General features: G+C 46.1%; 1 protein-coding gene across 1 annotated transcript; it reads right to left on the bottom strand.

Moving 5' to 3' along the window:
• Window positions 1-1248: 1248 nt before the first annotated feature.
• On the bottom strand, window positions 1249-21152 carry BCL2L14 (BCL2 like 14). The gene is made up of 6 exons (XM_028119784.2): window positions 20976-21152; window positions 15078-15514; window positions 10888-11061; window positions 8731-8801; window positions 6271-6537; window positions 1249-2355 (listed from the first exon to the last, which is right to left on the bottom strand). The coding sequence occupies exons 2-6, from the start codon at window positions 15505-15507 to the stop codon at window positions 2317-2319; spliced, it is 981 nt and encodes a 326-aa protein (XP_027975585.1). The 5' UTR covers window positions 15508-15514; window positions 20976-21152; the 3' UTR covers window positions 1249-2316.
• Between the last annotated feature and the right edge of the window lie 789 nt (window positions 21153-21941).

Raw genomic sequence — 21941 nt, 5'->3', positions numbered from 1 at the left:
CCTTGGAGTGTTCCCCTCAATAACTTCTTCACATGCACATGCTGATCAGTATTCAGCTGAAAACTTGAGGGGATCTCTCTGTAAATTTCTGGAACTTTGTGTGCCATTCTCTTCTGTCCATTATTTGTCCTGCAGACTTGATCTCCCTGGCCTTCCTGGACTCCAAGGCTCTATCTCCTTCAGTCTGGGAGACTGCTGAGCCCTATGTGGGTTCCCTTCCCTCCAGCACAGCCTAAAAACTCTATCTGCAGTACTCTAGGGCAATCACAGGGCTCACTTTATTTCTCATCTCTCAGGGACAAGTTCTTCATTATCTGATGTACAACGTCTTGAAAACTGAAAACTAGTCTTTCATACATTTTGTCTTTTTCTTTTTCCAGTGTTTTAAGCAGGAGATTAAACTCAGTTACTATTACTTCATCTTGGCTGGAAGCTGCAGATAATATTGGAACATTTGGCAAGTTTGTTAAAATGACACATATTTTGGGCCATAGTCCAATCTCAATGATTTACAGGTTATAGCAGTGAGGCTGAGTTATACATTAAAATGTGCCAGGCATTAGCTAGACAAAGTTAAATTAGACATAATACTTGTTTATAAGAGTTTATAATCCACTGCAAAAGACTGGTTCTCATGGCATAATGTATTAAATATAATGTCTATAAACAATATGTTATGGAACATCCTTTTGAAGACGTCCAAATATAGCCCTATGGCAGCCAAGGGAGGGTTAGAAAATGTTTCCTGGAGGAGATGAGGGAGTGAATTTGGAAAGATGGGCCGGAATTAATTGAATTAGTGGACATAAGGGGAGAGAGGACCAGGAGGCAAGGACACGCCAAATGGAGAAAGTATTGTTATGAAGGCTTAGAGGTACAAGGTTGCATGATACATTTGGGAAATTGCAAATAGTGTGGAATGACTGGATCAACATGGGAGAAGAGGCCATCTCCAGTGTCTCCATCTGTAAAAGGAAACTTCTTTATCCCTAACACTTATGATTTTTCTCTGTGTGTGTGTGTGGGGGGGGGCAGGAAGTAAAAGAGAATAACTCATTTTAATTAAGATGGGTAGAGCAGTGAAGCATGGGATATTAGATAGGTCCAATTTTCCCATGAAGCTAAAAGTAAGTCTGATTAATTCATCCATTTATTTGTTCATCAAAGGTTTATTAAACACCTGTTTTATATCAGGCTACATTCTGGGTGCAACAGATCCAGAAAGTTTTAAGATAATTTGACAGCATTTTTAAAGTTATTTTAATAATTGTTGTTTTAAATAATTGTTAAACAATTGTGAAACATATTTCACTTACTATAGAACCTCATTCTGAGCAGTAGCAATTTCAGGAAAACAATCAGTGATTGCTTTGAGAAGAAATTTTCATCTTAGCTGAGGGCAGCACATAATACTGAACATAACTGAACACTCAGCACTAAATACCAAGCACTGTTGTAAGCGCTTTTTATAAATTAACTCATTTGATCCTCAGAGAGATCTTAGTACTATTACTTTTTACTTATTTTAACCACAAGATATTCTTTTGACAGTGGTTTTTCCACATATTTATTTTACCAGTGACTAATCATTACACTACCATGAAAAAATAACAAAGAAAGTTTCAGAGACCTTGAGAAATAGAGGTGGGGTCACTGAGACGGTTAAGGGTGGTAGGAGTAATTATTTTCTGCCAAATGCAACTTTTTCAAACTGCCAAAGAATTTTTCTAGGGAAGTGAGTCAAAAGGCAGATATGGCTCTATCTCCCCAAACTAGTGGATATAGCAGTGAACTCGGGTCTCTTTGAACTATGTTTACCAACATGAATAGCAACATTTTCCTAAAGGTAGGCATTGAAACAATGCCATTATTAGGCCATCGCAAGTGTAGTTTCAAAATAAACAGTACTAGAAACCAAAGAGTAAGCACATGCACGATTTATCATTTTGCCCTCATGGGATCAGCAAATTTCTGTAACAAAATTTCCCTAAATTGGCCAACAGAGGCAAGATGACAGTTTCTGTTCTGAACATTTGAAAGGAAAATTACCACTTGTCTTCCTAAGACTTTCTCCCACACTCAAGGGAGGACCTGAAAAACATGGATGTCACAGGCCATGCTACTACCCATTCTATGACCTGGAGACAGACGAGGCCTCTCCTCATGCCTCTGGATTCACAGGAACGATGATTTGGAAACTTCAATGCTCCCTCTGCCTTGCACATTTGTATTTCCTCCCACACTCTATGGTGAGACCAATGTAGACAGGATCCCAGTTGGATAATGAGTATTCCAGACGACAACTCTTCTGATTCTTCAGTCTACCTCTTCATGTGCTATTCCAAATACTTTTTCCTAGAGGGGAAACAAGAGAAACAGACTCATAACATTCCAAGTTTGATTCACGGTTGAACTGAAAACATATACCTGTGAACTCTGCTCTCATGTCCCAGGCATGACCCAGGGTTTGGAGACTATGATAGGGTTTGGGGGAGGGTTTGGAAAGATGACCAGTGTCCTTGGTATTCTGAAAGGGAAACATATGCTACGGACTTATGTTATATATCCAAGGCTAACAAGCTAGATGGGAAAAGGCTTTGATGCTGTATTTAACATTCAAAAGAGTAGATGCTGAAAGGTTGAGGACTGTGGAGGTTGCAAACCTCTCCTTACAAAGTGCTGTAAAATGGATGAGGTTGCAGGACCACAGAGTAACTGTTTGAACAGTGCTTTACAATGAGGAAAAAGGGCCAACAAGTGAATTGAAATCTCATGGTAGCTTGTTTAGCATGCCTTTTAGATACAGTTGCTATTCATTTGATTGACTAATTCATTATGTTAGGAGTACTGGCTGAACATGTGAACAACGTATATAGAAGGAACAGGCATAAAATACTTAAGAGGCGTAAAATACTTAAGCCTGCCCTCAGATTTGCAGTTTAGTTGGGAAGATTAGATACATTTGCATGAAATGCGGAATACTGAGATAGTCAGGAACCCTGGAAACCTTATGCATGGGAATCATTTTCCTCCTCCTTCACTACTACAAGGACACCCTGGAGAGCCAAAATACCAAGGGTCAATGGAAGTCCCTAGACTCTTGCCACCCCGCATCATCCTTCTTTCCTGTTCGTGGACACTGAACACAAGTCTCAGTCCACATCTCCTCCACACTTCAATAGCGCCTATCAATCAACTCATAAGTATTCTTTTATCAACATCCTCCTTATTTTTTCCAAGTCCTCTGTCAGCTTTGGGAAAATTAGTCCTTTCTTATTCTTTTTCCTCCCTCTCCTAATTTCCAGCTACATGTTCCAAATTAAACCTAAATGTGGCCAAGATTTAAAATTAGGATTTATGATGGCCCGGAAAAGTAAACTAATAAATTACAAATGATAAAAAAAAAAATGCTGTCAAATTCTAAAGCTTTTGAAAATGCCCTTTATTATTTCTACCCAAAATCCATCTATTTTCTCTAATTAGAACTGTTTTGCTCTCTAGCACCAGCAGCCAAATTAAAAAATAAGTAAATAAAAATATATTCTTCTTTCCTTTTTATTTGCTTACTAGAATTAGAACCACCATTTTTCGTAACAGATTTACTGAAATATACCACAGTATTCATCCTTTTAAAGTATATAAGTCAGTAGCTTTTGGTATATTCATAAAGTTGTGCAACCATCACCCTTGCTTGATTTTAGAACACTTTCATCACACCAAAAGAAACTCCTTATCCATTAGCAGTCAGTCACTCCCCATTCCCTCACCTCTCATCTGTCTCAGTGAATTTGCCTATTCTGGACATTTCATGAAAACAGAATCATACAATATAGGGCCCTTTTGTCTAACTTCTTTCACTTAGCATAATGTTTTCAAGGTTCATCTATCGGGGACATTAAGAGGGCACATGATATAATGAGCATTAGGTATTATATAAGACTGATGAATCACTGAACTCTACCTCTGAAACTAATAGTACACTATATGTTAATTAATTAAATTTAAACTTTTTACAAATGGAATAAAAGGTTCATCCATCTGTTCTGTTCCTTTTCATGGCTAAAAACTATTCCATTGTATGGGTAGATCACATTTGGTATTTCCATTCATCATCCATCACTGATGAACATTTGGGTTGTTTTGGCGAGTATAATAATGAATGCTGCTAGGATCATTCATGTACAAGTTTTTATAGGAACCTATGTTATCTATTTTCTTGGGTAGATACCAAAGAGTAGAATTGGTAACTCTATGTTTGATATTTTGGGGAACAGCTAAATTGCTTCCAAAGGGGAAGCGTGGCTAGTGAAGTGATACCTCATGGTGTTTTGTTGTCATTACATTTTAAGTAGGCTCCAAGCCCAGCGTGGAGCCCAACATGGGGCTTGAACTCATGACCCTGAGAGATCAAGACCTGAGCTGAGATCAAGAGTCGGATGCTTAACCAAGTGAGCCACCCAGGCACCCCTCATTGTGGTTTTGATTTGCACTCCCCTAATGTTGAAATGACGACGTAAAGCAAGCTTCTCTTCATGTGCTTACTGGCCATTGGAGAAATGTCTATTCAAATCCACTGCCCATTTTAAAAAATTGTGTTTTGTCTTTTTATTGTTGAGTTGTAAGAGTTTATTACATATTCTGAATACAAGTTCCTTATCAGATATGTGATTTGAACATATTTTTTCCCCCATTCTGTGGGTTGTCTTTTCACTTCTTGGTAGTGTCCTTTGAAGCAGAAAGATTTTAAATTTTGATATAGTCCAATTTATTTTTTCTTTTGTTGTTTGTGCTTTTGGTGTAGCCTTTTTCTAGAACACTTTTGGCATTTCAGCTGCATTAACTAACTAAACAGGCTTTTGAGAACTGGCCTGTAAGCCCAGCTGATACTTACAATCTCTTTGGGAAAAATATACCTACACGACCAACAAGGATGGTTCTTTCCTGTATATAATTATAGTGCAGACATGAAGTGTTGTAGGAGGTCAGAGGCTGGTGAGGCCTTTAAGCTAGACTGGTCAGGAAAGGCTCTGGGGCAGGGGAGGGACTTGAGGGGGTCTGGAAGAAAGAACAGTTAAAGCCAAAATAGTGTCAAAGAATCTATCCTTCTTTTAGCATGAGTTAAGGCAGCTTGAGTTGAGAATACTTGAGGGCCTCAGTTGTTCAGATGAGCCACTTAAGGCTACCATATCTGGTGCAAATGTGGAAAACAGGAAGGAACAGAAGACTAGGTAAGCTCAACAGGCAGCCACCGAAGACCATGGTGGGCACTTCAGCCCTTTGGCAAGATCAGCTGTACTTTCCTTCTGGTAGCCCAGAGACCAAGCCTGTTTGGAGGCCATGTGTAGAGCAGACTCAAACCTGCTACCCTTGGACCATTTTGGTGGAAAGAGGACTAAGGGTAATGTGGGACAAAGGTCTGTCCTTCCAAGGAAGGGTCTGAATAGACAAAAATACCCTGAGCCTACTGAGATTTAAAGTGATGCCTTAAAGCGTTTTGAAGAGGTTAAACTTAAAAGAGGTTATGGTAGCTTGGAGGAAATCTCAAGGAATGAGGATAAAGGATGGGGGAGAAGGCATGGGGGTGAAGGTGTCTGTTTTGCTTGATAGCAAGGAATTAGACACAAATTTGGGGCGCCTGGCTGGCTCAGTGGGAAGAGCTTGTGACTCTTGATCTCGAGGTGGTGAGTTTGAGCCCCACATTGGGTGCAGAGATTACTAAAAAATAAATAAATAAACTTCATTAAAAAAAAAAACCAAAAAGACACAAATCTAACAGTTTGCTTTTTGGTTTGTATCAAAATGTCCTTGTCAAAACGGCTGGGTCCAAGCAGCAATGACCAAATATGTTGAGCGCTCTCTCTCTCTCTGCCTGTCAGCATCTGAGGGGATAAGGAACTGTCTGCCTCTCCTTGTCTCACTGCCAGACTTCTGCTGCCTGCACAATTCGTGAAAACAGAAATTACATCTATCTAAACATTTTATATCTCACCATCTCTTCATTTCCTGTTCTATCTGACCAGTGCTTTTCCTCCAACATACATACCCCCTGTACCCTTTGGGAGCCCAGTAAATATTTATTAATGATGAAGATAATCACTAAAAATATGTTCCCATCACTGGGATCTATCTCTTGCCACTCAACTGTTCTAAATCCTTGGGAGCTGCTTCAAAGATGTGTTCCCTTCACTGAAAAAAACAAAAAACCCATAACTTTCCATTCCACCTCCTCTGGATTCTGGGAAGATTCATTTTGAAATAGGATGCACTTACCCATCCACCCTGCTGCTGGACCCAGGGTGAGAAGTTGTCTTTCAGGTACTTGGTTCCAAAACCCAGCACCCTGTTCATGGGGTGGTTGTCGATGGCAGTGAGCTTTGCCGTGGCGTCTATTGCAAGGGCAGCCTTAAAGCCCCGAGCTGTGACCTCTGATTCTCCCCTGGTGTCCACACCCCGTAAGAAGTGGTCTGTGATGGTCTTGAAAACAGGGTAGGATAGCTGGTTCTGGAAGCTCTTCATTAAAGTCTTGTCCTTCTTCAACTGCGTACAAGACGATATGCGTTCAGTTGAGCAGCCTGGCCCCGTGAAGCAGACTCTAGCTCAGCAGTGGGCCACCAAAACACCCAGTCGGAAACCCTCGATTCCAGTCATACAGAAATTACTTAGTGAGCGAGGGCTACATGTTTCTTTGGAAATCCTCTAGTTCTGTCTTTGAGGAATGCTAAGCTAAGCAGCTTCTCAACAAATATTGTTTCTAAAAGGGACATTCTGGGGATGCACCTGATGCTATGTAAAGGTTTTGGTGGAGCAATGTTCTTTATGTGAGCCCAGCCCACCCCCCAACTTCCGTTGAGACACAGGGGGCCCGTCTGAATTATAAATCTGAAGAAGAAGGGCTAGTGTCCTTGACAGCAAGAATGGACTCCTTTTGAACAGTGACCCAGTTGAAGAAGCTAGATTCAAAACCCCAGTGGGTAGCTGGAAGCCTGGGCTTGCTAAAACAGTGGAAGAATCAAACACCAGAAAGAAACACCTTCTGCAGAGGACCCTGGCCCGTCCCAGCGTTGCTCCTTTGGGTTGCCCCTGGCTGTCTGGCCTCTCAGGAAGGTGCTGGATGAGGCTGACATAGGCTCTCAGGGATGAGCGGCTTTGCAGGCACCCTGCAGCCACGGAGGGAGCGCCCCCCCCCCCATCGTCACTGTCCTGGCCTAGTGGGAACCCGCACCCACACAGCAAAGTCAGACCCTCTGTGTGTTGCTACCAAAGTCTGCTACTGGGGAATCAACCATGTTCTCTACATAGAGAATGTAAAGTTACCACCCCAAATCACCAAGAAAAGCGAGATTTTTTAAAGTGGTAATTTATGGGGTGAAAAGGAAAGCATCTCTCTCTCTAACCACGGAGGTTGGCTTTCTACCACCTCCTGTCCCTTGCCTCCATGACTCAATGCAAGTCACTGCTTAGGGAGGCTGGGAAGGAGGCTGCCATGAGAGAGCCACAGAATCTTCAAGCTGTAAAGAATCCTGGAGGATCTGAATAGGTCCCTCCCAGTTCAAGTACTGCGCTGCTGGCTGGTCACTGGGATCTCCTTGAAATTCTTCTGGTGACAGGAAGATCATTCCTTCACAAGGCAGTCCTGAGTGCTAGAAAGGTCATTCCTAAAATGGAGAAAATCGATCGCCCCATCATTCCTTATCCATTGATGTTAGTTCTGGAGAAACATAGGAGGGCTCATTCTGTGTTCCTTCTCTGAACCCCTGTTCATCCTCTACTTGCGGACCTGAAGCTCACATAACCTGTTCTCTTTTCTTTATCTGATATCCCTGGTTTTCTCCGTTTCTCATTCTGCACCATCCCGGTCACCATCCGCTGGGCACACCCCTGACAAACGCATTGAGAGAGGAGCTGCTGAGCATGTTGGGACTGGGGAAGGCTGGCTGGCCAGTTAGTGCTTTTCCCCTCCTGCACAAGCCCCATGGGGCCTGACTTCCTCCCACTGATCCTGGTAGGACAAGGAAAAGGGTCCACAGGCCAGGGCCTGACTGACGCGCCCTGGAGACTACTCGACAGTCTGTGGGTAACCACACAGAACTTCTCTTTGACTACAGCGGGGTCCTGCTCACCAGCTCTGTATCTGAAGGCGCTCTCATACCTCCCTGACCAGAATGATGGGGTCTCGACTTCTAAATGGCAGGAAGGCCAAAGTGTTCCAAGTAACACTTAACCCGCACCCCCCCCCCCGCCCCGTCCCCAACCGCCCGCCCCCGCCCGGCCAAACTGCTAAGAAAGACCTTGAGCAGACAATAGTCCGGCCACTCTCAGGGGAGATTTCGGGAAGACCTCCAGCCTTGGAGCTGGCGTGGACATCGATATCCAGACTGCAGGGCAAATGCAAGAGTCTAAACTTCCCCAAGGATCAGTTACATGGGGAACTAGATTCATAATTCTATTCAGCAAATTTTAATTTATTGGTGTCTTTTCTTGCAATAACAAAGTTACATTTTTCATTTCCAAAAATTCCAGGGAGGCTCCAGAAGGTTTACTTATGTTTTCCAAAGTGATTCATTTTTGAGATGCTGCCAGCATGAAGAATTTTCACTCCAAGGGAAATAAAATTTAGGACTAAGTGGAAATCAGAACTTGCAAAGGAATACAATCTGGAGTACAATTCCTTTCTCTGTCCCAGTGGCGTGGGCACAGAAAGAAATCACATTAGTTCAAGAAGCTCCATACCTCTCTTTCCAAGTGATCCCCTGAATATTTCAGCAGCTCAACGATTTTGGCTATAATTTGGTCTTCTCCATCTGTCAGGGGAAAATTCCAGTTATTTTTTTTTTTTTAAGAAAAGATATAATCTTAATTCTTTTTCCCCCAGGGACAATACGTGTAGCCAGCTTAGGGATTGAGGGAGACATGTGCTTTGTAATTCTTAGCAACTTAACTCTTGCCTCACCTTGCGTGATGACGCACAAACCACTCCAGCCACCCTCTCCTACAGACCCCTCCTTTCCTTTCTTCTTCCTTTTTCCCCTCAGCAACCCCCTTCTCACCACGAAATGCATCATATATTTATTGTAAGAATGTTGTTGAAGACGTTAGTTCCACTGCTCACGATCCTATCTCTGAAGATATTTAGGAGAACTTTCTCTCTGGTCTGTAGGATTCCCCTGAGCAGATGTGCTTTTTCCACGTGGACACCATAAATTCCATTTGGTTCATATTCCCCACTTTGTGCTGCGAGAAGGTGTAGAGCCAAGTTTGTGGCCCCCATCGAAGAGGGGGTACAGTCTTCCTGGCCTGCATTTTGGGAATTAAACTTATTCCTAAATCCACCTTCTTTCCCCGCTAGTGTTTTCATTTTCCACTATCTTTCAAGTGGGATTTATTTGATCTTACTAACAGTGCATACTTTGCTGTCTTTATAACCAGGTGGGGTATAAATAAATAAAATGATTAAGTTCTCCCACCCTGAAGGCTAAAAATGGCAGGTGGATAGAGAGACGGCTACAGTTGCTGTGGGGTATATGTTGGAACGGGGGGCCAGGGGAGGGGGAGGTGGAGTATGATTTTTCTTATCTCAAAACAAGCCAACCACCGACCATAAGGAAAATGGCTGTTGCCACAGAACAGACTCCAAACAGAGAAAAGCTAGTTACTGATCCAGCGGCACTTTCCACTTATGGCCCAATCCCTGAAGTCGTGAAGTCTTCCTGTTTGTTCTAGATAAGAAGGAAAGGGAGGCCAGGACATCATTCCAGCCCGTCACATCCCAAGAAGGTCCAACGAAAGGCAAGGTAAGTGGGAAGTCTGAGACTCAAGTCCCGTGGGAGAAGCAAGAACGCGGGTCCCCATCGCCCGTGTGGAGTTTTTCTCTGTTGCTTCTGCGTCTTCCCGGGGAAAGGTGCTCTAACAACAGCCTGGATTTCTCATGTGCACGGAGGCCAATAGCCTTGGCTTGAGCTTGCAGCGGGGTATGGCTTTATGTCACCCAGGAGATCACAATAAAGTAGAGACACCTTTCTTCTCTGAGCACTCAGAGGGACCTCCTCTGGCCACTCACTCTAAGCCCCACAGCACAGCACGATGCAGGCGGACTCACTACTCTGCTTCCAGGCTTGGGAGTCGCGGACACCAGCTCCTGGCACATGGGCACCCTGCCAACCCAGGGGGCCGTCTCTGCCCCAGCCCCTCTGCTGCAGTTTGGGGAAAGGGAGCCAGGAGCAGGGACAGTGTGGTCAGAGAGGGAAAGAAGGACCAAATGTCTCTTCCTGTGGCGTTCGGTTCTGCTCCCCTCAATTCCTGCCCATCCAATGGGAACTCCGGTCCTCGCTCCTGCTCCAGTTTTGCTGACAACTGACTGCCTTCTGCTCACTACTTCTCGTGTCTGCTTCATGGGCTGCACCAGACCTGGTGTCTGACAATGCCCTGCTTTTTCCCAGGAGCCCCTGGCAGTGTTAGAAATCCCCGGGCTGATGTGCCATCTATACCCCGTGCAGTTCCATAAGCAAACTGGCCATTGCCCTTGACCGTCGCCCACATGACTGAATCGAGTACTGCATTGCCCTCTGTGGACAAGGTGGCGTGCCCACTTTCTACTTCTACCCCCCCGCCCCCCCCCCCCCCCCCCACCGGGAGGAGACTTCTCTTTGCACTTCGCAGGGAGCTTGGCCTGTTGCTTCAGAGTGTGGCTGGCGCACTCCCCTGGGCCTGGGCTGGTCTCCAAAGCTAAAGGTCGGCGGCGCCTCCAGCACGTTGCTGTCATGCCTTTGGTCCAGGGCAGCAGGGATGCTTCAATGGCAGAGCCTGGTGCTGGCTAATACATTGATGCTTGTGCACCTCTGCCTGGCAAACACTCAACCCGACCCAAGCGTGTGGAAGGGAAGTTTTTACCTTTCTTAGTACTGGTGGCTTGAGGCTGGGAGCACTGGCCCTGGCGGTGGGGGAAATGATGGACAAAATTCCCCTTGGACTTGGAGCTTCCTCCCTGGAACTCTTCGGGCGGGGGCCAGGAATAAACGATTTCAGCAACACGATGGGCGATGGAAACAACTTTGGGGTCCACAGCTGAAACGAGACCAAATGGGGCTGAGCGGCCCTTCCCAGGAGAACTTTGTCTAGCTCATTGGTATGCACAGTCGCCCGAAATGAAAAGGCCAGCCTAGAGGGAAACTGTGGTGTGTGCATGCAGGGGGGAGGTGGGGGGGGGAGGCCATTCTTCAGAAAGCACTGGGAGTTGCCTGGCAGAGGCTGGGGTGGGGGCAGAGTGCACCGAGGAATGATTGCCACCTTGAAACAATTGCCCTTCTGCACCCTCTTTTTGAAGTCTTGCAAAATTAGGGTCCCCTTTCCTCTCTGCAAGGGAAGAAACACAAAAGAAAGTGCTTAGTTCTTTGCTTGAGGGAATGCTCATTATGCTTTTATTTTTATTCTTTTTTTTTTTTTTTGGACATCCTTTATATCTTGAAGAGCTGGCCCCTATGTGCATTGGAGGGCATTCAATAGTCTGACAAGCCTTTGGGGGTTTGTCACTGAGGAAAGAGAAATATCCCTGCTCTCAGGCCATATTCATTATTCAAAGCCCATTATCAAGAAAACACCGAACTCCCCTTGCTCTTGCTCATATAGTTACGTGTCTTCTCTCTCCTCCACGTCTAATGGGAAACATCTACTTAACGTCGATAGGGAAACCAGGATACATAAAGTGCTATCCACAAAATGCTTTCCTTTAAAGAAGGGCATAATGGTTTTCTTAAAAAGCCACACTTTTTCATGCTTGGCACATCGGGTTCAAAAACAGATAAGGAGAGAACTGAGAGAGAAGAATTAGGAGAGAAGTCAAGGAGAAAAGGACCGATGCTTTTCCTTCTGATTTTAACAATCAAAGCAAATATATACTTTTCACCTTATTGCAGCCCAACCAGCCTCCTATGTAATGCTGGCCATGCATGGCCCCTGGCAAGGAAATGGGAAAACGGCTGAATCCCAAAGCCAGTGGGAGCCTTCCCTTGTGTCCGCAGAAAATGGGAAAGGAAAGCTTCTTCCTCTGTAACCCTGTGCAGCCTGTCTGTGGTGGTCAGCGCGTGGCTCTCCCACCAGAAGTCACACTGTCCCGATCTTGCACTCAGAGGAAGCAGATGAAGGCCCCAGAGGTGGTCCCTCCTCATCCTCCAGCCCCCATCCTGTGGCAAGGTAATCAGGAGACCACTGGCGGGCACAGAAATAGCCACCCTGGCTCGCTTGCTTACAGCATATCCATTTCTATGAATTGGTGGATACGGAGTGAGAGAGGCAGGTGACGTATGCGCAGGAAACAGGATAAGCAAACACATTTCGACTCAGATGAACTAGCTCTAGTTGAGATTCCCATTTTAAAAACCTTAATTTTAAACACTGAGAAAAGATTCCCTTCTTATTAAGAGTTGATCTCATCTGATAGGCAAGGGAGAATTGGATGGGGTAGGGAGAGAACAGAAAGGTTGCCCATCCTTTGGGGTCTATTTGGGGGGGGGTGTCACTATGGAGCCAAGGAGAGAAAGAGAGCACAGCACAGTTGAGAGGGTGCCAGCCAGCCTGAGGCATTTATGTGTTTAAAAAAAAAAAAAAAGGTTTATTTATTTATTTATTTTAGAGGGGGAGAGAGAGAAAGAGTGCGAGCGGGGGGAGGGGCAGAGGGAGAGGGAGAGAGAATCTTCAGATTCCCCGCTGAGCTCAGGGCCCAATGCAGGGCCTGAGGCATTTGTTTTAAATAGAAGGGGTACGGCATTTTTCTATGGTTGAGACTGCTATTTCCTTCCCTGTAAGAAATGAATTTTCTTCCTCCTTGGCAAGAGCCCCACCCGAGGTGTTACAGGCAGCAAGGGTTGAGCTGAACAGACTACATTTTCTAGCCTCCCTTACAGTAAGGAGTGGCCAATGAGAAGTTAAGAAAAGTTGAGTGTGGGTTCAAGAAAGCTCTCTAAAAGGGAAGGGAATTATCTAGAAAGAAGACACCATTTTGTGGCCCCCACACCTTGCTTCCTCCTCCTCCTGCTTGAAATGAAGTCTCTGCAGCCAACTTGGAATGCAAGGTGATTTTGAGGTTGGAAGCCACTAGCCAAGGGATGGCAGAGTAAGAACCGCTAATGATTGCTGGAGCTGCCATATGAGCCCTGGGATGCCAAACTTTGGTCTTCTCTTATAGGAGAGAAAAAGAATCTCTACATTATTGAAGCCACAGTTATTTGAGTTTTCCACTCTATGTATCCGAACCTAATCGTAACTGTAACATTCCACATGTAGCAAATCCTAGCTGTGGACAAACAAGGGTTCACAAGTCAAAGGACCTGGGTTGGTACTGACGCCCATTTTTCTACCTCCTAAGACCTCTCACTTCTAGGCTTTGATCTTGGGACATAGCTTATAGTTCTGAGGCCTGGTGTCTGAATCCTGGACACAGCAGCGAGGTCTAAATTGTGATCTTCAGTTAAAAGAACCCAGGTGACACCAACTGCTAAGCTCTGATTTATACGTGGCAAAACAGAAATAGAACGCGAGGCTCTCTTGAGTCACATCTAATGTAAAACCAACTAACCACCACATAACGCACCAAACAAGAAAGTGGGCAAGAGAAAGGTAGGAAGGGAGGATACACTGAACATAAATGTCTACGGCAAGGGCTCCCTAGGAAGTAATCATTTCTACTATTTTAGAGAATATCTTTATCTATATAAAGATCTTGAAATTTTACTAAATAAAAAAGGTCAAATGACACTTCCGTGGCTATGAAATACAGAATGTCATCTATCTCAGGAAACCAGAAGATTAAATTCTGTAAATGCTCCCTCTGCGTCTCAGTGAAGTCCAAAGGATAGGCAAGCAGAAAAGCCTATTTAGGTACCTCCAAACTGTTGATGCCCCAAGCTCAGCTACCATCTCCAGCAGGAGCTTGCTCTATCACTGGGGGGTGGGGAAAGGAGGAGTTCCCCAGATAATCTCACCCCTAACTCCTGTTCTAAAATTTTATTAGTCTATGGGACTAATAAAAGTTTGGGAAATAAAAGTTTCCTTGGTCCTAGTGAGTGATCAAAAACCGCCAACTGTGGGCTGATTCTCCAAGTAAGCCGGGAGAGTCACACCATTTTAAAATTGAGACATTACTGCCACCTGTTGACTAATTACTGACAAGTTAGCCCAGCAATCAAACTCAGCAGGAGAGGGGGTTTTCTTTCAAAACCTGGGCAGCAGGGACTGGGCATTGTTGAAGGGGAAGAAGATGCTTGTGCCAAGGTTTGTGGATGAAGGGCAACTCTCTATGGTGAAGTCCTTCATGAAAATGTTTTATTCAATATAATGTATTTTGTCCCACTGAGAAAAGGTTTTGTCAACATGCTTCTCAGCTGGGGCACCTGGGTGGCTCAGTCTTCGGCTCAGGTCATGATCTCAGGATCCTGGGATGGAGTCCTGCATGGGGCTCCCTGCTCAGCGGGGAGTCTGCTTCTCTCTCTCTCTACCCCTCCCCAGTGCTCATGCTCTCTCTCTCTCTCTCTCAAATAAATAAATAAATAAATAAATCTTAAAAAAAAACCCAAACTAAAATGTTTGTCAGTTTTTGTTTTTGTTTTTGTTTTTTTAGAGTGCTTTATACTTTGAAAAGTATTTTTGTATGTAGCTACGTGGTCTTGCCATCCACCACCCTAAGACGTAGGGAGGGTGGGATACCCCAATACACAGCTGGAAACAGAAGCCCAGAAAGGTGAGTTGACTTACCTCAAGAAGAACGGCAGCCTGAGCCCCCACATAGGGCTCTTCCCTCCATACTGGTCTCTGGCACAGAGGATCAGGACTTAGGGCAGCAAGCTTATTTCTAGACAGTGCAGCCAGAAAACCAGTCCTGCCACCCTTCACTGACAGCCTCTTACTTTCTTTCTACTCAGTCTCGAGAAAAGCAGGGCAATTATTCTGAACATTAATAAGTTGGGTAACTCCACACAGTGGAGTGCCCTGCCTCAGGCCACATTACCAGCTGAGAGGAGATGAAATACCACGAATACAAAGAAGGGAAAGATTTTGTCCTGGGAGAGAAGCAGCCCCTAAAAGCCTACCTTCCCGCTCGGCATGCTGCTCTACGTTAGTGAGGGACCTAGACCATTGCTGACTCTGAGGACCAGCCTGATGTGCTGTGGCACCCTGCAAAACGGGTACAGGTGAGCTCGGTGCATCTTCCTCCTTCTCTATTACTCCAAAGAGTGTTCTCCAGGAAGACTTTTTCTTGGCCAGGTTTAGGGGCTTCTCGCTGCATGGGGAATCTCTGCAAGGCCATGACACCTGTGTCCGTGACTCGTTTGCTGACCAACCCCCCAGTCCTTTCTGGGACCAACTCCTTGTTCTCAGCAGCTTCGGCAAGAAGACGGCGGGGCTGTTCTTGAAGACATGGTGTTTGGCATAGAAGGCCAGGATTTTGAATTCTATGCTGCTTGTGTCGTCATCATCCAGGGGGATCTCCTCCAGGTCACAGGAACTGGTGGTGCACATGGCGGACCTGCAACGACAAAGTCCACACGTGCCCTCTCACCCGTGGGCATGCTACTCTCTGGGAGTCAGGAGGCACGGGCCTGGAGCTCCACGAACATTTATTGAGCACCTACTCTATTTTGTGCAGGGAGGCAGGAAGTCCTCAGAAATGGAAAATCCAGGGTTCTTTGTGAAAGACCAGGATGAGAGAAGGTACACAGACAGCTCCACACAGAGTGGGCGAGGAGGGGGGATCAGAGGTGCAGAGAGCCAGTGTCGGGGGGAACAGGGAGCTTCCGAGAGACGGCAAGCCAGGTCTCCTTGACAGACCGAAAGGGTTTACGCAGGTGGGTGGGACGGGGTGAGCAGAGGGCAGATGACTCCGGTTGAGGTCAGGATGAGTTTGAAGAGTGGTGAGAGAGCAGCAGAGCATGCACAGGCACTCTGTGAGGACGGAGGGGGGCGGTGTCTGAGGGGTGTGGAGGGACAGGAAGTGAAATGGCCACGGGACCAACCATGGGGGCCTTTGACTGTGCCGCTGAAAGCTCTGCGTTTTCTCTCGGGCTCCATCAGCACATCGCAAAAGGAGCCCTAGACCACGGGAGACAGGTAAAGGGCTTCTTGGGGGAGGCTGGGTGGGCAAAGAGGGAGGCTGACTCAGCAAAGGCAAATGTCTGCGTCAGTCCCTGACCCTTCCCGTCCTCTCTTCCTTCTTCCTTTATCCTCTGCCTTGGCTTGTACACATCTAAGCCCCACACACCTGCCTCAGGTAACTGAACATAAGCAAAGCTTGGGGGCTATGGCATGAGGTAGGGGTCATGATTGCTTTGCTCCCACCGTTTCCTCATACCCCCATCCTCTTCCAGGCTTGGACAATCTGACAATCTTTCTTCCCTCACTATCTCCCAATTTCACGGTCACGTGATGCACCACGTGCCGCCTCTGCTGTCTGGAGTCACTTCACCATCTCCGGAAAGCACATGCTCCTTCCTGCTTTTCCACCTCTGCCCCCCTTGGCCCGTCACTCCTCTCCCCCCCCCCCCGCCTCATGGTCTCACAGGCCCCACCCCGTGCGGTGTTAATCACTCCTCATTAGGACCCTTTCCCAAGTTTGTCCAGGTTTATTCTCTTCTCCCCAACACAAGATAAGCCCCAGGAGGGCAGGCATGTCTGTGTGCTGTTCTGTCTCTGCCACAGGCCCGGTGCCTACAATAATGCCCGGCACAAAAAGGCACTTGACAATGACTTGTGGAATTTTTTTCCTATTCCGAGACAGACTGGGCTCAAATCCTGGTTCTGCCATTAGTGGGTATGTGACTTGCCTCTATGCCTCAGTTTGTCGTGTTTAAAATGAAGATGATAACCATACCCATCTCATACTGCTATGAAGATTAAATTAGTATTTTTTTTAAGATTTTTTTTATTTGACAGAGAGAGACACAGTGAGAGAGGAAATACACAAGCAGAGGGAGTGGGAGAGGGAGAAGCAGGCTCCCCACTGAGCAAGGAGCCCAAAGCAGGACTCAATCCCAGGACCCTGGGGTCATGACCTGAGCTGAAGGCAGATGCTTAACGACTGAACCACCCAGCCCCCCAAATTAGTTAATATTTGTAAAGTATTTAGAGTAGAACTTAAGTGTTTGAACAAGTGCTTGATTAAGTCTTTCATTAAAGAATATTTATGAAATTCACTTTGGGCACCACTGTTTTAGTTAAGCTCCAAGGGGGTTTCAGATGGCATGGGGGGAGGGCAGCATTTGGAATGAGAAGCTGGGTTGAAGAACTGCTTTTTTACTTACTGGCAAAGGGACTGAGGCAAATCACTAGCCTCTCTGTGGTGTAGTTTTCCTGTTTATAAGATGTGACTCATATTATCTAAGTCATGGAGGAGAACGAATTACAAACTGAAAATCCTTAAAACAAGTGTTGGTCTGTACAGAGTAGTGGTTTACCTGTTGGTTTCTTGAGTTAGATAATCTAGTTCACATCCTGGGTCATCTGTTTACTAGCTGTGTGACTGGGTGCATTTCTTAATTTATTTGGGCCTCCATTTTCCCATCTTCAAAATGGGGATAAAAAAAAAACCCTGCTTCATCAGCTCTGTATGTGGGTAAAAAGAATTAGTGTGTGTAAATCACTTAAAATAGTGCAGGGCAGATGATAAATGCTCAAGAAATATTGGCATCCATTATTTATTAATTATTTTAATAGGTGACTTTTTGTTATGTAAATATTAATGTTTATAAAAGCAAGCTCATCAAATGCAGCAGTTAAAACTAACTAGTGACAGGGTGCCTGGGTGGCTCAGTCGTTAAGCGTCTGCCTTGGGCTCAGGTCATGATCCCAGGGTCCTGGGATGGAGCCCCACATCGGGCTCCCTGCTCCGTGGGAAGCCTGCTTCTCCCTCTCCCACTCCCCCTGCTTGTGTTCCCTCTCTCGCTGTGTCTCTCTGTCAAATAAATAAATAAAATCTTTAAAAAAAAGAAACTAGTGACATACAATATTAGGTTTAGTACAAAACCCACCCTCTTCCTATAGGTTCATAGATATATGTATATGTATATAGTGTATGTGTGTGTAAAGTATATACTCTGTAAGTTATGGGACCTGGCCGGCTTTTCCAGCGCCTAGCACAATGCCTGCCACATGGTAAGTTCTCCACAAATATTTTTTTGATGAACGAATGAAAAATAGTTATAGAGCTGCCAGAGAAAAGACAGGACATCCTATTAAATTTGAATTTCAGATAGATAAACATTTTTTGGTATAGATATGTCCCCAATATTGTATGGAGCATGCTTATACTTAAAAAAAATATATCGGTTGTTTATCTGAGATGCAAACTAAACTGGGTGTCTTGCATTTTTATGCAAAGCTGGCAACTCTATGAACAAAAGATGTAGCCTAGAAATACTGAGAACTGAGGCACACTGTAAGCGACTAAAGTGGACCAAGGGGTGGTGGGGAGTGAGCAACCTGAGACCAGCAAGAGAGGCAGCCAGAAAGGGTGAGGCGAGCAGGATAGGTGACCAGAACTGGGGCAGCGGGCGGGGTGTGGAAGGAGCTGCGCCCAGACAAGAGCCCAGAGCTGAACTGTGTCAGGACAGAAGTAAGGAGGTTTTAAATATGAAGCTTCCTTTTGAATTGGGCAGCTCAGGATGGTATTTCTAGGCAGGAAATACACTCAGGTTCCGCAGGATATATGTCCTGGGTGGGAGGGTGCGCCCTCTCTTCAAGACATACTATGCTTCCAAAGACACCTGCATGTAAGTTAAAAAACCCCAAAACTTTCTAATGTAGCAGGAAGACTGGAAAATTGTGTGTGTGCAGCACTGATGGAGGAAGGGCCTGACTTCTTTAAGAAACAAGTTTGCTGACTGCTGATGCAGGAGCAACATCAGGAAAGGGGAAAACCAATGAGGTCAAGATGGAGCACAAGGTCTTTCCATTTCGTGAAAGAGATTTTTGTCGTATCATGGGCAGGGAAAGAAACAGAGTACTTGCCCCCACCCCACCCCCCAACTGCTGGGGGCCAAAAATGAGAGAGAAGCAGAAAGCACTGCAGGGCTCATTCCTCTGGAATGGCCCCGATGAGGCAACCCCACTGTGGGGTGCGGGGGGTGTGGGGGTGCGGGCCGGGGGTGTGCTGTGACCAGGGCCTGGAAAGCACTGGGCTGAAACAAAATAGTGGACACATCAAAGTATTGGTTCCAACACTTTAAATGCATTTAACAAGCAGAGGGTTTTTCCCCCCCTACTGATCCTCATTGTGAGTGAAGGGAGAGTTACTGTGAGCTTTGTAGCTAAGTCTTATTTTAAAGCAGCACTGGGTTAGTTTATTACAGGTTGGATCCCTAGTGCTCTCTGCCATTCGTGCTGAAAGTAAAAGCCCGACTTGTGGGTTTATGGAAACTTACACCATACATGTTATGCACATATATGGAAAGGAAGCCCGGCTCCCCCACCGGCTGGATCAGACCCACGACTGGGGAATCCGCTGCAGAATAACACCTGTGAGGCTTATGCTAACTCAGGGACTCCGGGGGCACAAGCCTCCCCCTCCCACCTTCTGTTCACATCCGTATCTGGAACAAACGGCCGCAAATCTACTTTCCAAAAGCAAGGTTACCAAGCTTAGCTTCTTGAATTTGCCTCTTTTCCCTCTCTCATGGTTCCATTCCCCCCAACCTCCTAAATGGCCAAAGTCCCCCCGGGGTGCCCGCAGCCTGGCCTTGGGGAGCACTGGCGGAGCCGAGAAGGCCAAACCTGCTGGGAAGCTCCTCTGTTGTTATCATCAGACACGCTTTGGGAATTTTTAGCAGTGGATTCACTTGCTGAGATTAGATTTCACTTCCCTTCCCATGGCGGGTCATGCAGAAGCATGAGTGCTTCATGGTTCCAGCAGACGCTGCCACGAGTGCCTGGAGCAAACTGGGCAGAATTTGGCTCAGTCCCCTGTGCTCTGGGCCTGCCAGGTGGGGGGGCAGGGCGGGGAGGGCACCTGCACAGGCTCAGCAGAACGGCTGACTTCCACTGCTCGGGACAGACCGGTGAGGCCCGGGTGTCACTCACGCCCCTAGACACTCATCCCCGAGGGGGCTTCCCAAGCCAGATGGTCAGCTAAATTATGTCTGGCTGCCTGGAGCCTCCCTGTCAGCACCCTATGCCCCCTCGGCCCTTCGGAGCCTCTCTGCCTTTTTCCCTTCCTCCCTGAACTTCAGACTTCCTAGTATCTCCATGCCTGTCCCCTGTTTGTCATTTCTGAGGATGACCTGTTTTTTAATCCTAAGGGTGAAATGAGGTTAACCTGTCTTCATTTTCCCCACCAGAGAAACTAAACTGAGAGAGCCTTGGGGCACATTAGTGAAAAAGCACCCAGGCTCAGAGTGGGGCGGGGACTCAGAGAGGAGGGAGCTTTCTAGAGGGAAGGGAGAGGGATTGCCCATTTTACTGGGGCCTTGTCCTCAGGGAAGCCAATGAGGGTCAAGCCAGAGCTAGACCACGTTCCCACCAGGTGCTCGGGCAAACCCAGGGATTCCTGTCCTCAGCCCCATCCCTGCTCTCGGCGAGGGAGTCGGCATCTCCATGGGCTCTGGCCACCCACCTGCGGTCACGTTATCACACAAGCCGTCACACACTCAATGAGAGGGGACTGCATAATGTTAAAAAGTGATTCAGCCAGTTATTTATGCTTAACTGCACTATCTCAAACCTTCTGTAGCAAAGGAGAAATGAAAGAGAAACCCCATATATCTTTCTCTCCTTTTTCTGGAAACCCCTCATATATCTTTTCTCTCCTTTTCCTGGAAATCACCCCAGATTCTCAGCTGTCATTTTGCTTCCCGAGACTGACATGATAAGAACTCTCTAATAATCCCTATAAACCTCTCCCTTGATTAGATTTGCCTCCCTAGCAAAACCAGGACTGAAGACCCAACTGTGTCCTCCTGGGAAGGCTGAGAACCAAGACTGGTGCTTCCTGGGTTTACCTGGGAATGCGGCTGGCACGGGTTTCCGCCTCTTCAGGTCAGGTGGCAGCAAGGATATTTCTAGACCTGAGTCTCTCTACACAGAACTTAAGAGGAAACTTTCACCAGGTCTTCTTGGCTTCTCACGGAGGGAGGCTCATGTGATCGAGACTTCCATGGGCTATAGCCTCCTCAGGTTGAGGACCAAGGCTGAAGTGAGGCTCAGGGAAGGACAGTCACTTCCTCCTTAAGCCCTGCCCCCAGCTTTTTAACTGAAGGAGGGGCCGACCTTTGCCCACGTAATTTGACTCTAAAAGTAGTTCTGCATCCTTTATCAAAACCTTGGGCTGCCCTTCTGGAAGATTAAGTGGGTGTTTTCCTGATAGTTCTTTACATTCTTTACATTTCATCAGTTTAGCAAATGTTTACAGGCCACCTGATAGAGGACAGGCATTGTCCACATACTTAATCTTAATACGGAGGGGCAGGTGCTAGGATTCCCATTTTACGGATGAGGAATCAGGCTCCGGGCAGCAACGTATTTTGTTAGTGGTGCCTGTCAGTGGAGCTGAAAGCCAAAGCCTGGCCCTCCTAGCTTCACGTTATATATCCTGTTACCCCTCCTCTGTGATTTGAAGATTATATTCAAATGGAACCACTGGACAAGCCTTAAAAATGGACTCTAACCCCAGCCATGGAAGCCACAAAAACTCATTTTCCCCCCCACAATTTTAAAGATGGAGTTCCCTATGTATATGAAAGAAGAGAATTAAAAATGATTTTACATTCTATCCAGATCCTTAACCGAAAGAGACATTTATGGCCATACGTGTGATCGTGAAACCTTGGGAGCCTGCCAGTAAAACGTGAAGATGAAGGAAGTGTGAATGGGGAAAGAGGAATTAAGGCTAATTTCATAAAAGTGAAGGAAGAACTGGCCGTTTAAATGTTAGGCAAACAGATCCAGGAGAAACAAACGGAAAGTGG

This window comes from Eumetopias jubatus, unplaced genomic scaffold (assembly GCF_037043125.1).
Source record: "Eumetopias jubatus isolate StellerSeaLion01/CBP00866 unplaced genomic scaffold, mEumJub1_p1.0 scaffold_8, whole genome shotgun sequence".
In the NCBI taxonomy this organism is placed as follows: domain Eukaryota; kingdom Metazoa; phylum Chordata; class Mammalia; order Carnivora; family Otariidae; genus Eumetopias; species Eumetopias jubatus.
The sequence above is the reverse complement of the archived record's forward strand: the minus strand, read 5'-3'. Positions and strand labels throughout refer to the sequence as shown.